We start from the raw sequence: 12,432 nt of genomic DNA on the forward strand, positions 1-12,432 counted from the left end.
AAATCACTGCCTGGGACACACTTAACCCCTTCATCGCCCCTAGTGGTTAACCCCTTCACTGCCAGTCATTTACACAGTAATCAATGCATTTTTATAGCACTGATCGCTGTATAAATGACTGGTCCCAAAATAGTGTAAAGAATGTCCGATGTGTCCACCATAATGTCGCAGATCGCCGGCATTACTAATAATAATAAAAAATAAAAATGTCATAAAACTATCCCCTATTTTGTAGACACTATATAACTTTTGCGCAAACCAATCAATATACACTTATTGCAATATTATTTTTTTTTTTTTTGAGAAAAAAAAAATGTAGGATACATATCTGCCTAAACTGAGAAAAAAAATAGTTTTTTTTTAAATATATTTTTGGGGGATATTTATTTTCGCAAAAAGCAAAAAATATTTTTTATAAAATTGTCGCTCTTTTTTGTTTATTGCGCAAAAAATAAAAACCACATAGGTGATCAAATACCACTAAAAGAAAGCGTGTGGGAAAGCACATCAATTTTGTTTGGGTGCAAGGTCGCCAGACCGCGCCATTGTCAGTTAAAGCGACACAGTGCCGAATCTCAAAAAGTGCTCTGGTCAGGAAGTGGGTAAAATCTTCCGGGGTGAAGCAGTTAAACTTCTCCACCTTTTTATCTCTGACCTGTCTGGTGTGTTCCTTGGCCTTCATGATGCTGTTTGTTCACTAAGGGTCTCTAAAAAACTTCTGAGGGCTTGACAGAACGGCTCTATTTATACTGAGATTAAATTACACAGAGCTGAACTCCATTTCCAAATTTGTGAGGGCAATTGGCTCCACTAGATTTTAGTTAGGGCTATCAGAGTAAAGTGGGCTGAATATAAAAGCATGCCACACTTTGCAGATATTTGTGAACATTTTTGAAAATCTTTTTCCTTCCACTTCACAATCGTGTGCCATTTTTTGTTGGTCTATCACATAAAATCCCAATAAAATAAACTTACATTTTTGGTTGTGACGTGACAAAATGTGGAAAATTTCAAGGGGTATGAATACTTTTTCAAGGCACTGTACATCCCCCTCCTTATTCACTTGTGCACCCAAACTTTAATTCCTTCTCTGCCTACCTCTGCACACCCCACAATGACCACAGTTGCAGGCAGAACTTTCAAGCATGCCCCTAGCATTCACTATAGGTGATGGTGGATATGACCTCAGGACGGCATGATATACATATGAATGCTGATGGTGCACAGCTATTTACATATGAATGCAGTTGCTATTTACATATTAATGCTAGTTATTTACATGTAAACACAGGGTCTGCAGGTCCATCATCTGTACACAATAGGGCAGCATTAGCAGCAGCGTTTCACACTGAGATATTGGGACACAACACAGGACTAAAACTTCAAGGGGCAGGGAAGTTTAAACTGGAATAGTTGGCCAGTATGAGGTAGCTGCTTTGGGCCCCATAACAATGACTTGGCCCAGGTCAACTGCCCCTTTTGCCCTGCCTTAAAGATGGCCGTAGATATATCTAGAGGACAGTCTGAGGAAATGGTCTGTTCTCTGTCAGCCATGTCAAACAGGCAGTGCAGACCCTATGGAGATTTGGATGAATCCTAAATCTCCAGAAATCAGTCCTGGAACACGGAGTGCTTGGCGTATCTGGGCTTGAAGGTAGACCTTGCCATGACCGAGGTTTTTTTATTATTATTTATTTTTATTTTTTTTCCCCCCTTACCCCAGACATACTCCTGTGTCTGTTCCCATGTTCAGACTCTTCCGTCCAGGAGCCACCAACCCTCTATTTTTGCATGAGGTTCTTGGGTCTAATGATGCCATCCTTGGTGGCAGTTCCATACGTCCAATTTCACTCCAGGCCATTGGAACTCTCTACATTTTTGCAGCTTGGGAAAGTAGCCTCTTATAGTTCTGTATGCCTGTCCAACAGGACCAGGCATGCCCTGGCGTGGTGGGTTACAAGTGTGGCTCCTGAATCAGGGAAATCCCCCCCCCCAATGATGAGTAAATGATTGCCAGCCCATTTGGCTGTGGAATAGTCCTAGGTACGCTTATGGTGCAAGGGATTTGCACATTGGAGAAAGCTCAGCTCCCAGCAATTATGCTGTAAATCGGGGCAATTTGGTTATCTATTTAATGCTGGACCTCTCATCTGCAAGATCATCTGACCAAGAATTGGACAGAGCCGTGGCAGTGCCTTACATCAGCCATCAGAGGCACGGTTCTGATTCTGGCTTGGGCCTGTCTGTATTGCACGTACCAGGTGTGGAAAATAGCAGCCAGACTCTCAGTTGTCGACTTTTGGACTCTAGGTGACTGATCTCTTCACCCTGAGGTGTTTCAAAGCCGGCCGCTGGTGGACATCCTGGCTTTCAGGTTCAACCATAAACTTGGCAGCTTTTTCTCCAAATCCAGGGAATCTTTAGCCTTCGTAGTGAAGGCTCAGGTTACTCAGTGGGATCTGTTGGCCTAATCACCTACTGTGCATGATAAACATGAAGGGCATTCTGGTGACTCTAATTGTACCAAAACTGGGCCAGGAGGATTTCTCATCGCCATCACTCCTGCGAGGTGAGGAAGAGTTGTCTTCCTCAACCTGTAAAGAACCCTTTTTGTGCTATACAGAAAAAAGGTCGTGGCTAGGAACGGTGTCTCCCCTGGGTAGATTCTTCCTTTCACCTTTTTTTAAAGTGGTTGTAAAGGCAGGTGTGTGTGTGTGTGTGTGTGTGTGTGTGTGGTGTGTTTTTATTTTTTTGAAACTAAATGCATTAAGTTAAAGTTCTGTGTGCAGCAGCACCTCTAATACTTACCTGAGCCCCATCTATCAGCAATGTCCATGAGTCTTCGGCCGTTCTGGACTCTGCTTCCTGATTGGCTGAGACATAGCAATGGTGCCATTGTCTCCTGCTGCTGTCAATTAGCCAGTCAGGGGAGAGGGGGTGAGGCCAAACCACACCTGTGTGTCTGAATGGACACACGGAGCTGCAACTCTGCTCAGGTTCCCCCATGGCACTCGACAGGAGGGAGGTGCCAGGAGCAGTGAAGAGGGACCTGAGAAGAGGATCCAGGCTGCCCTGTGCAAATCCACTTTACAGAGCAGGTAAGTATAACATTTTTGATATAATTTTTTTTAGGGTTTTTATTTTTTTATTTTTTATTTTTTGTTTTTTACTAGACTTTACAATCTCTTTAATTTTATATAAGCTTATGACCTCAAGGACAAGGGCCTCTTTTCCTGGTCAAAGTGCACTCTACTGGATTAGTTAGTGTTTTTTATAGACTTTTCGGCATCAGGCATCTGTTTCTTAGATTTGCAAGGCTGCTACTTGGCCTTCTGTTCATTAAAAGCCTGTCGCCTCGTAGGCAGGATGCAGCCTGTGTCTCACCAGTGCTATTAGTTCCTGTCTCCAGCCTGGCTTGGCTCTCCTCCCTGCCCTTCATGACCACAGAGTGTAGTGGTAATAGGAGGAGGGGAGTGGGAGTGGTTGTACCGTTTGCTCTGCATGCTGCCAACCCCCCCGGAGGGGAAAAAGCTTGAGATCCCGGGGGAACCCCTGAAATAGTTTAGAGCTAAAGCTCACAGAACATTTGGTATGATCACAGAGCTGTTTGTGTCTATAACCATTCTTATTTTTAGACCTCACCTTAAATGGAATTCATTTTAAAACTTACCTGTTTAAACTTGTACTTGCATTTATTTTTTTTGCTCAGATGTGTGATTCTGGGTCCAACTTGATATAAATCGTGTACAGTGGGTCAGGAGGGAGCTGGCCATATTACTTGGGGCAGACTACAGGGTACATTGTTGGGGACACAGCCGGGCGGCAAAATACTGTACCGACTTCTTTATTATGCAGAGGTGGCTTTCATAGGTTCTCTAGGGGAACAGTTTGCCACAGTCAACACAAGCACAGCCGCTTCCCTGCAGTGAAAATAGGGGTTATTAGTACTATATCTCTTTCTAGCTGAATATATATTCCTAAAACTTTAGCAGGGCTTTAAAGTGGAACGTTAGAAAATTTAAATCCTGCTAGATCACTACAGGCTAGCCCCCTTTTCAGGCATATCTATGTAAAACATTCAAAATAAGTGCCTATACTTAAAGTGGAAGTAAACTCTCCTATCGTTTTCCATCAAGGAAGCTGCCATCTTGGCCTCTAATGATTCTTCAACTGCCATAATGCTGCACATGTGATCAGTTATGAAACCAGCCATTGGATGGTTTTGAAAGTTTGGTTGAGAGCACAACCAATGTGAAAGTTAGGATTTCTGGCATGCTGGGAATGTAAGTGTTTTTTTGAAACTGGGTTTACTACCGCTTTAAAATCCAGTAATACACCATCTCACCCTGCCCTGCACATGCTCAGTTGCTTTCTATTAGGCATTTTTAGGCACTGCCAAATTTGTAGAGGCCAGTCTGCTGACAGCCTTAAGGTGGAATTAAACCCTCCTTATCATTTACAGCCAAGGAATCTGCTTCTGTTGGATCTGCAGCTGCCATGGTGCTGCACATGTGATCAGTTCTGGCACCAGCCATTTGATGGTTTGACATGGTGGTCATGGTTTGGTTGAGGACACAAGCAAATGTGGCAGTTGGCAACCCTGGCATTCTAGGAATGTAATTTGTTTTTTTGAAACCGTTAAATCACTGGGTTTAGTTCCACTTTATGATTTACTGTTTTTCAGGGGCTCTGGGCTGTAGCAAAAATGGCAGCCTCCTGCAAGAAGAATCGGGAGCAATGCTGGAGGCAATTTACAACACACATTAATTTTGATAGCATAATTCATGTTGAATGTATGTTCCTTGCTAAAGAACATTATTTTTGTAAAGTTCTGTTTTTTAACCTTTTAATGCAACTTACATCAAGGGTGGCCAAATGACGCACATGAACTTTTAATGGTATCCCAGTTTGAGTTTGTAGGGTTCAATATTGAGTTTACCCACCTTTTGCAGCTCTAACAGCTTCAACTCTTCTGTGAAGGCTGACCACAAGCTTTAGGAGCGTGTCTATGGGAATGTTTGGCCATTCTTCCAGAAGCGCATTTTTGAGGTCAGGCACTGATGTTGAGCGACAAGGCCTTCATGCCAAAGGTGTTCTATCGGGTTGAGGTCAGGACTCTGTGCCAGGCAGTCAAGTTCCTCCACCCCAAACTCGCTCATTCATGTCTTTATGGACCTTGCTTTGTGCAATAGTGTGCAGTCATGTTGGAACAGGAAGGGGCCATCCCCAAACTGTTCCCACAAAGTTGGGAGCATAAAGTGGTCCAAAATGTCTTGGTATGCTGATGCCTTAAGAGTTCCCTTTTACTGGAACGAAGGAGCCACGCCCAACCCCTGAAATACAACCTCACACCATAATCCCCCCTCCACCAATGATCATTGCACAAATCAAGGTCCATAAAGACATGAATGAGCGAGTTTGGGGTGGAGAAACTTGATTTGCCTACACAGTCCTGACCTCAACCCAATGCCTTTTGGAATGCATTAGAATGGAGACAGCCAGCTAGGCCTTCTCATAGGCATCAGTGCCTAACCTCACAAATGTGCCTCATGGAAGAATGGTCAAACATTCCCATAGACACACTCCTAAACCTTGTGGACAGCCTTCCCAGAAGAGTTGACGTTATTATAGCTGCAAGGGGTGGGCCAACTCAATATTGAACCCTACAAACTAAAACTGGGATACCATTAAAGTTCAGGTGCGTGTAAAGGCAGGTGTCGCAATTCTTTTGACAATATAGTGTATGTATTTGTGCATACAGATTTTATTTAACAGAATACATTTACTAAGCCCTTGTTGAAGTTTGTTCAAACTGTTCTTTCTTTTTTTTTTCAGTGAACATCTGTCTTGCTCTTTTACGTTCTTTCTTCATGGTGACAGCAATGTTTGCACAAGTGTGGAAATTAACCAGCACCAGCCAGTATATATTCTCAGTGAGGAGCACCTTACTCTTGCCCAGCAATCTAGTAGCCCATTTCAAGGTAAGAGATCAGTACTAGTTTTTGGAATATGTCATGTCCCCGTTCTTCCTGATATTTTTCCTCAATGTGACTCTCAAGTGAGATCAGAGTTGTTTAAGGCTAAGTAGTGTTCTCTGCCTTTCATTGAGAAAAATGAAAGAAGCTGTACACTACATGTGTACTTCTATGTCTTCCTGCCTGTTATTATAAGTCTGACCATCTCCTGTATAAAAATATATATATTTTTTAAATGTTTAGGTGCTGTTTTGGTATCAGGTTTGGTTTTCGGCCTAGTGAATTTTTCATTTTCAGTATCGGTTTCGGTGCACCCCTAATTCCTCTTATATTCACCGACTGACACGGCTCCTCTCTGTAACTAAATGGGTTAGCCTGCCACTAGGAGAAACTAGGCAAAATTGTAACACAATACACATAATTGACAATACCGCCCAGGGGGCGGACCCTGTGCTAACAACCCTCCCTGCTGCCCCAGCAGCTTCAGTTTTTATTTTGCCTAGTGAAGGAGAATGACCTAGGAGCCCTGCGGGCCCTTCGGTCCAGTTATTTGATGCAGAACTTGCGCAAGATGAATGATCCCGAGATCTTCTATCAACTGCCGACTGGGTGACAGGCTGGGTAAGTTATCCTTGTAGTCCCCCCAGTCCGGCCATCGAGCGTGTGCACATCGCAGCTATGGCTCGGCAGGCCATGACATACCTCGGCTCCAGAGGTGGTCGGTGAGCTTCAATGCTCCGGGGTATACATAAGACCAGACTACTGATGTCTGGATCACAGTATACCGAGGCCAGCAGCCACCCTATAACTGCGCAGGAGTGGGTCAGCTCTTCAGGACTGTTAAGTACGGCTCTCCCTGTTTCGGTGGGGTGAGCAGCTGGGCATTCCCTGGGAGGTCGATTCGGGGGCCACCTCACCTCCTCTTCTCTCCCAAGTCCCTATCTTCCCTGCATGTGTCTGCTGTGCGGTGTGTGTACAGGGGATCGCTGGGTCTCTCACCTGCATGGGGTCTGTGCAGTCAGTGATGATCCTGGTTCCAGTGTGAAGGGTCTCAAAAAGGTGCCTGTGGAGATATTTTGCTGTGTTTGAGGCAGCACTGTTCCTTTCACCGCATGGCGCTGTCCAGCGGCCATTTTGGATGGGGGCAGAGCAGGTTCCCCTTGTGAGCTTCAGTGGTCATTTTCTGTAGGTTTGCCATTTTCTTGAAGCCTGGGCGCTTTTTTTCACCGCAGCTCTCTAGTGACAGCATGCCATGTGCTATTACATGCTGTTTCCTGTGTATACAGGACGCTGGGCAGCCATTTCCTGAATGCTGATGCAAGCTCTGCAGATCGTTTCACCGCTCTTCTCTGCTGCTGCTGCCGACACAGCTTCTTCACTCTGCACTTGGGTAACCTCCTGGGGACTACAGGCACGGCTAGTAACCGACACAGAACGCCTCAGGGTGGTGAGTCTGGCGCTAGGAGCCCCCCCAGCCAGTGGCAGCAGGAGTGTGGGACCTTCACTGTCCCAAATCCCCTTTTCAGATGGCAGACAGGGTAGGGTCAGCATAGCTTCAAAAACTGGTTTTTCTTCCCCCGAAATCCAGGCTATTGCAACCGGGTCACCTGCGGATTGCGCTCTGCCCACGGACACCCTTAACTCATTTGTTGCTAAAATAGAGGCGGTGCGTGGAAGGAAAGGTGCGCAAAAAAGGCATCCACACTGGTGTCGCAGACACTGACTGAGTGGGCAAAACCTTTGCACCGCGAATTGGGAGAGCAACAGGCCTCCCCTGTCTGCGTAGAACTAGCAGACCAACCTAGTGCAAGGCCTTAAGTACATCTGTGACGTGGCCCTGGATACTCTTCCTCTGTTATCCAGGGCTTCAGTGTCAGCTGTGGTGCCGAGGTGCCTGTTTTGGCTAAAATGCTGGTCTGCTGACCAGGCATCTAACAAAGCCCTGACGGATCTTCCCTTCCTTGGCGACCGGCTCTTCTGAGCCTCATTGGATGACATTATAAAATGCCACCGGTGGTAAGAGTACCCTACTCCCGCAAGCCAGAAAGGCTAAGGAGCCACGCCGTAGGCAAGGGCCCTCTTTTTCCGCTCACAAACTGCTTTTTGGTCTGACTGGGGCTTCGGCGAAGTGTCCCCAGCCCGTCAGGACGGACAAAAGCGTCTCTGGCATCGCAAGCCTGCGACAAAAAGTGCTACCGCATGAAGGTTTGCCCCCCACCCATGTCTCGGGTGGGGGGTCGTCTTCGGGAGTTTGCAGCCCGGTTGCCCTCCCGCTTATCGGACCAATGGGTCTGCGATCTGATTTCCACAGGCTATAAGATAGTTTCTCTCTTGGCCGCCAAACAGATTCTTCCCCTCCAGCATACCCGTGTCCCCGGTTCGCCGGGAGGCCCTGTTGGGTGTGGTAAGGGACTTGCTGAGTCGAGGGGTGGTTGTACCAGTTCCGGAATCGGAACACTTCCAGGGATTCTACTCAAATCTGTTTGTGGTTCCCAAGAAGGAAAAGGTACGTCCAATCTTGGACTTAAAAGCCCTCAATTACTTTGTAAAAGTGCAGAGGTTCAGGGTGGAATCAGTTCGCTCAGTAGTCGCTGCACTCCATCAAGGGGACTCCCTCGCGTCCTTGGACATCCAGGATGCGTACCTGCACATACCCATATGTCTGCGGCATCAAAAGTTTCTGTGATTTGCAGTTGGGGAAGCCCACTGTCAATTTGTGGCTCTACCATTTGGCCTGGCATCAGCTCCCTTAGTCTTTACCAAGGTATTGGCTCCAGTTTTGGCGTTGCTGCGACAACGCGGGATCGCGATTGTGGGATATCTAGACGATCTCCTGAAAGCATCTTCCGCCTCAGAGTTGGAGGAGGATGTTGTGATCTCCATGCAGACTTTGCAAGAATTTGGGTGGCTGTTGAACCTAACGAAGTCGGTGGTTGTACCGACCCAGCATCTGGAGTACTTAGACTCTTGCTTCCTTGGAGTCCAGCAACAAGCCTTTCTCCCTTCAGACAAGGTGCAGACCCTCAGAGCTGCGATAAAACTACTGTGGAATTGCGAGCGGTCGTCACTTCGCTTTTGCATGCGAGTCCTGGGACTCATGGTGGCCGCCTTCGAGGCTGTGCCGTATGCCCAGTTCCACACCAAGATCTTGCAGAAAGAGATTTTGTCGAAATGGGACAAATCTCCATTGTCCCTGGATCGCTCGATCCAGGTGAGCCAGTCCGTCAGACTCCCTGCTATGGTGGCTGAGATCCCCGGTGATTCGGTCAGGAAAGTCGTTGCTACCTCTCCAATGGACGGTGATCACGACGGATGGCAAACCTATCCGGCTGGGGTGGAGTGATGGGGATTCAGTCGGCTCAGGGCCTCTGGTCGACAGAAGAATCAAAGTTGCAGATCAATCTGCTCGAATTGAGAGCGATCAGGCTGTGCCTCCACACATGGTCGTTGAGTCTTCAAGGGTGTCCGATCAGGGTACAGTCGGACAACGCCACGGCTGTGGCGTATATAAATCACCAAGGGGGAACAAGGAGCTCAGCCGCTGCTCGGGAGGTCGCTCACATACTTCGGTGGGCAGAGTGACACGTAACGGCCCTGTTGGCCATTTACATCCCGGGGGTGGAAAATTGGCAGGCGGACTGAGTCGACAGATGCTGGACCCAGGAGAATGGGCATTGCATCCGGAGATATTCAGGCTGCTGTGCCTGAAGTGGGGCACGCCAGATGTGGATCTATTGACCTCCCATCTCAATCGAAAGGTGCAGAGATTCGTGTCCAGGACAAGAGATCCGTGGGCAGACGCTCTGGTGGCTCTGTGGGATCAGTACCAGCTGATCTACACCTTTCCTCCACTAAAACTGTTGCCACGTCTGCTTTGAGTGGAAGTCGATGGGATTCCAGTAATCCTGTGTGTGTGTGTGTTTTTTTTTGTTTTCTCAGCAACCCCTGGCGTCTCACTCATTTTAGTGAGTACCTTCGTATTGGGGGAGTACGACATGTAGTCCCTCCGGTGCGTCCGCCGTTACCCCCATGGGATTTGAACCTGGTGTTGTCGCGCTTCAAAAGCCGCTGTTTGAAAACATCAGGGAGATTCCCCTGTTGACTCTTTACCAGAAAGTGGTCTTTCTAGTGGCAATCACATCGGCCAGGAGGGTTTTGAAGTTGGCGGCCTTGTCATGCAAGTCGCCTTATCTGGTCATCCACAGGGATAAGGTGGTGTTGCATCTGCAACTGTCCTTTCTACCGAAGGTGGTTTCGGCTTTTCATATCAATGAGGACATTGTATTACCATTGTGTCCTAAGCCGAAGCACCCCAAAGGAGGTGGCCCTTCATGCTCTTGATGTGGTTAGGGCTATGAAGGTGTACTTGTCTGCCATTGCTCCCTTTCGGAAGTCACATGGTTTGTTTCATGGCTGGTCCAAAGAAGGGTATGGCTGTTTCGTCAGCCACCATTTCCAGGTGGATCAGACAGATAGTAGTCCAAGCCTACGCCTAAAAGGGGCAGGTGCCCCCCCTTTCCAGTCAAGGCCCACTCTGCAAGAACGTCTTGGGCCTTCCGACACCAAGTGTCTGCCGCTCAGGTGTGTAAGGCGCGACCTGGTCGTCTGTCCATACGCTTGCCAAAGTTTTGCAGGCGGCAGTGTAGTTGCAATTCTATATATGCAATGAGATTTTTTTTTCCTGTTTTTTTTGATAAAAACGCAGTACTGTTTTGTTAATGTACGGTTGCATTACTTCCGCAATGTTGTGGTCTTGGGGGATCACTCCTGTTGAGGATACCCGGTTATATGGTGGTGTTTTTCCACGCACTGCTGTTGTGTGTTTTTCTTTTCTTTTTTTTTTTTTTGTGGGTTTAGTTTCACTAGTTCCCACTTGCCATGGTAGATTAAGTGTTTTTTTTTTTAATGCTGTTTTTCCCACCCCTCGTTTGGCACTGCTTGGGGACGTCCCATTTAGTTACAGAGAGGAGCTGTGTCGGTTGGTGAATATAAGCGAAAACAGGATTTTTGTACACACCGTAAAATCCTTTTCTCTGTAATTCACCGACCAACACAGCACCCACCCCTCCTTTTCTCTACGTTATGCTGCTTATTGACGTACTGAAGCTGCTGGTGCAGCAGGGAGGATTGTTAGCACAGGGCCCGCCCCCTGGGCACTACTGACAATTCTGTGGATCGTGTTAAAATTTTACATAGTTTCTCCTAGTGGCAGGCTAACAAACCCATTTAGTTAGAGAGGAGCTGTGTCGGTCGGTGAATTACAGAGAAAAGGATTTGACGGTGAGTACAAAAATTCTGTTTTTCGCCGTGGGGGTTCCCTTTAAAATTCATACCTGACCGAAGGGCCTTGAATGGTCTTGGAGCGAAAACCATGCTGTGGTTTTGGTGTTTTTTTTTTTTTTCTGCAGCATTTAACACAGCATTACATAACATTTGGTGCTGTAAACCGTGTGGGGGTTTTTTTTTTTCTCGACTGACGCTGGTGTCGTTCTCTTTTTAATTGATTTATTTTAATAGTTTTAAAGGATGCACCACCTCAAAATAAACGAAATCGATTACGTTTCCCTATCCTAACTGAGCAAAATCCTATTTTATTTGTTATGCATGCTTCCCCTCTCAGATTTTTGCGAACAAAGGAGGTGCTACTAATCCAGAAATCTAAGAGCAGGTCTAGGTGTGGCCAGGTACCGATTTTACAAATCGGCTTATGAATCTGCAGGGAGTGCTGATATCCATGCTCCTGCATCATCCTCTTTATTATACTGTAGTGCAAGCAGGCACAGAATACATGGCAACTGCTCTGGATTCAGGAACAGTGCAGCATTGTTGCCATACCATCGCAGGAATATCATTTTAGGTGGACTGCACTGGCAGAATCAACTGGCATTTTTCGATTTTTGCAAGGGGATACAGCATACCTGCTTGGAGTTTCAATTTTCCACTTTAGGTAGATACTATTAGATGAAGGATGAAATAAAGGGCTCAATTGCTCCCTTACTTTTTTAAAAAATATATATTTTTTTGTATACTAATGTACAGATAATAGAAAAAAGTATAGCTTCTTGCTGTAATGCATGTTTTATTTTTTCTTTCTTTTTTCTTTTGTGTTAGTTATCTTGAGCCCTTTTGGATTAAATGGCACCCTCACGGGGCAGTCATTCAAGATGTCTGATTCCTCTACTAAGAAATTAATTGGTGAATGGAAGCAGTTTTACCCCATCTCATCCAGTGTGAAAGAGTGCCCAGAGGAAAAGCAGGAGGAAATGGATTGGGAAGATGATTCACTGGCAGCTGTTGAAGTATTGGTTGGTAAGTATCCCTATTTTTAGCATCAAGTTTAAAGGCATCAGTGCTATTTGACCTGAGTTTTTAACAGAAAATGTATATGCAGAGTTTATATTTGGCATAAACTACAATTCAATAGAGCCAGGGACTTTATTTTTTTTATTTTTTTAAT

At 46.1% G+C, this 12,432-nt stretch overlaps 1 protein-coding gene across 3 annotated transcripts in view; it reads left to right on the forward strand.

Annotated features, from left to right (window-relative positions):
- Window positions 1-12,432, forward strand: part of MED13 (mediator complex subunit 13) — a 187,373-nt gene that overhangs the window by 48,770 nt on the left and 126,171 nt on the right. For all 3 annotated transcript variants that reach the window (XM_077482121.1, XM_077482123.1, XM_077482122.1), the window contains exons 4-5: window positions 5,836-5,981; window positions 12,087-12,284. In XM_077482121.1, coding sequence (XP_077338247.1) covers window positions 5,836-5,981; window positions 12,087-12,284 — 344 coding nt within the window. The remainder of the gene's footprint in view (window positions 1-5,835; window positions 5,982-12,086; window positions 12,285-12,432) is intronic.

Source organism: Lithobates pipiens, unplaced genomic scaffold (assembly GCF_037356315.1).
Source record: "Lithobates pipiens isolate NorthernLeopardFrog02 unplaced genomic scaffold, aLitPip1_a1.2 Scaffold_16, whole genome shotgun sequence".
Taxonomy (NCBI): domain Eukaryota; kingdom Metazoa; phylum Chordata; class Amphibia; order Anura; family Ranidae; genus Lithobates; species Lithobates pipiens.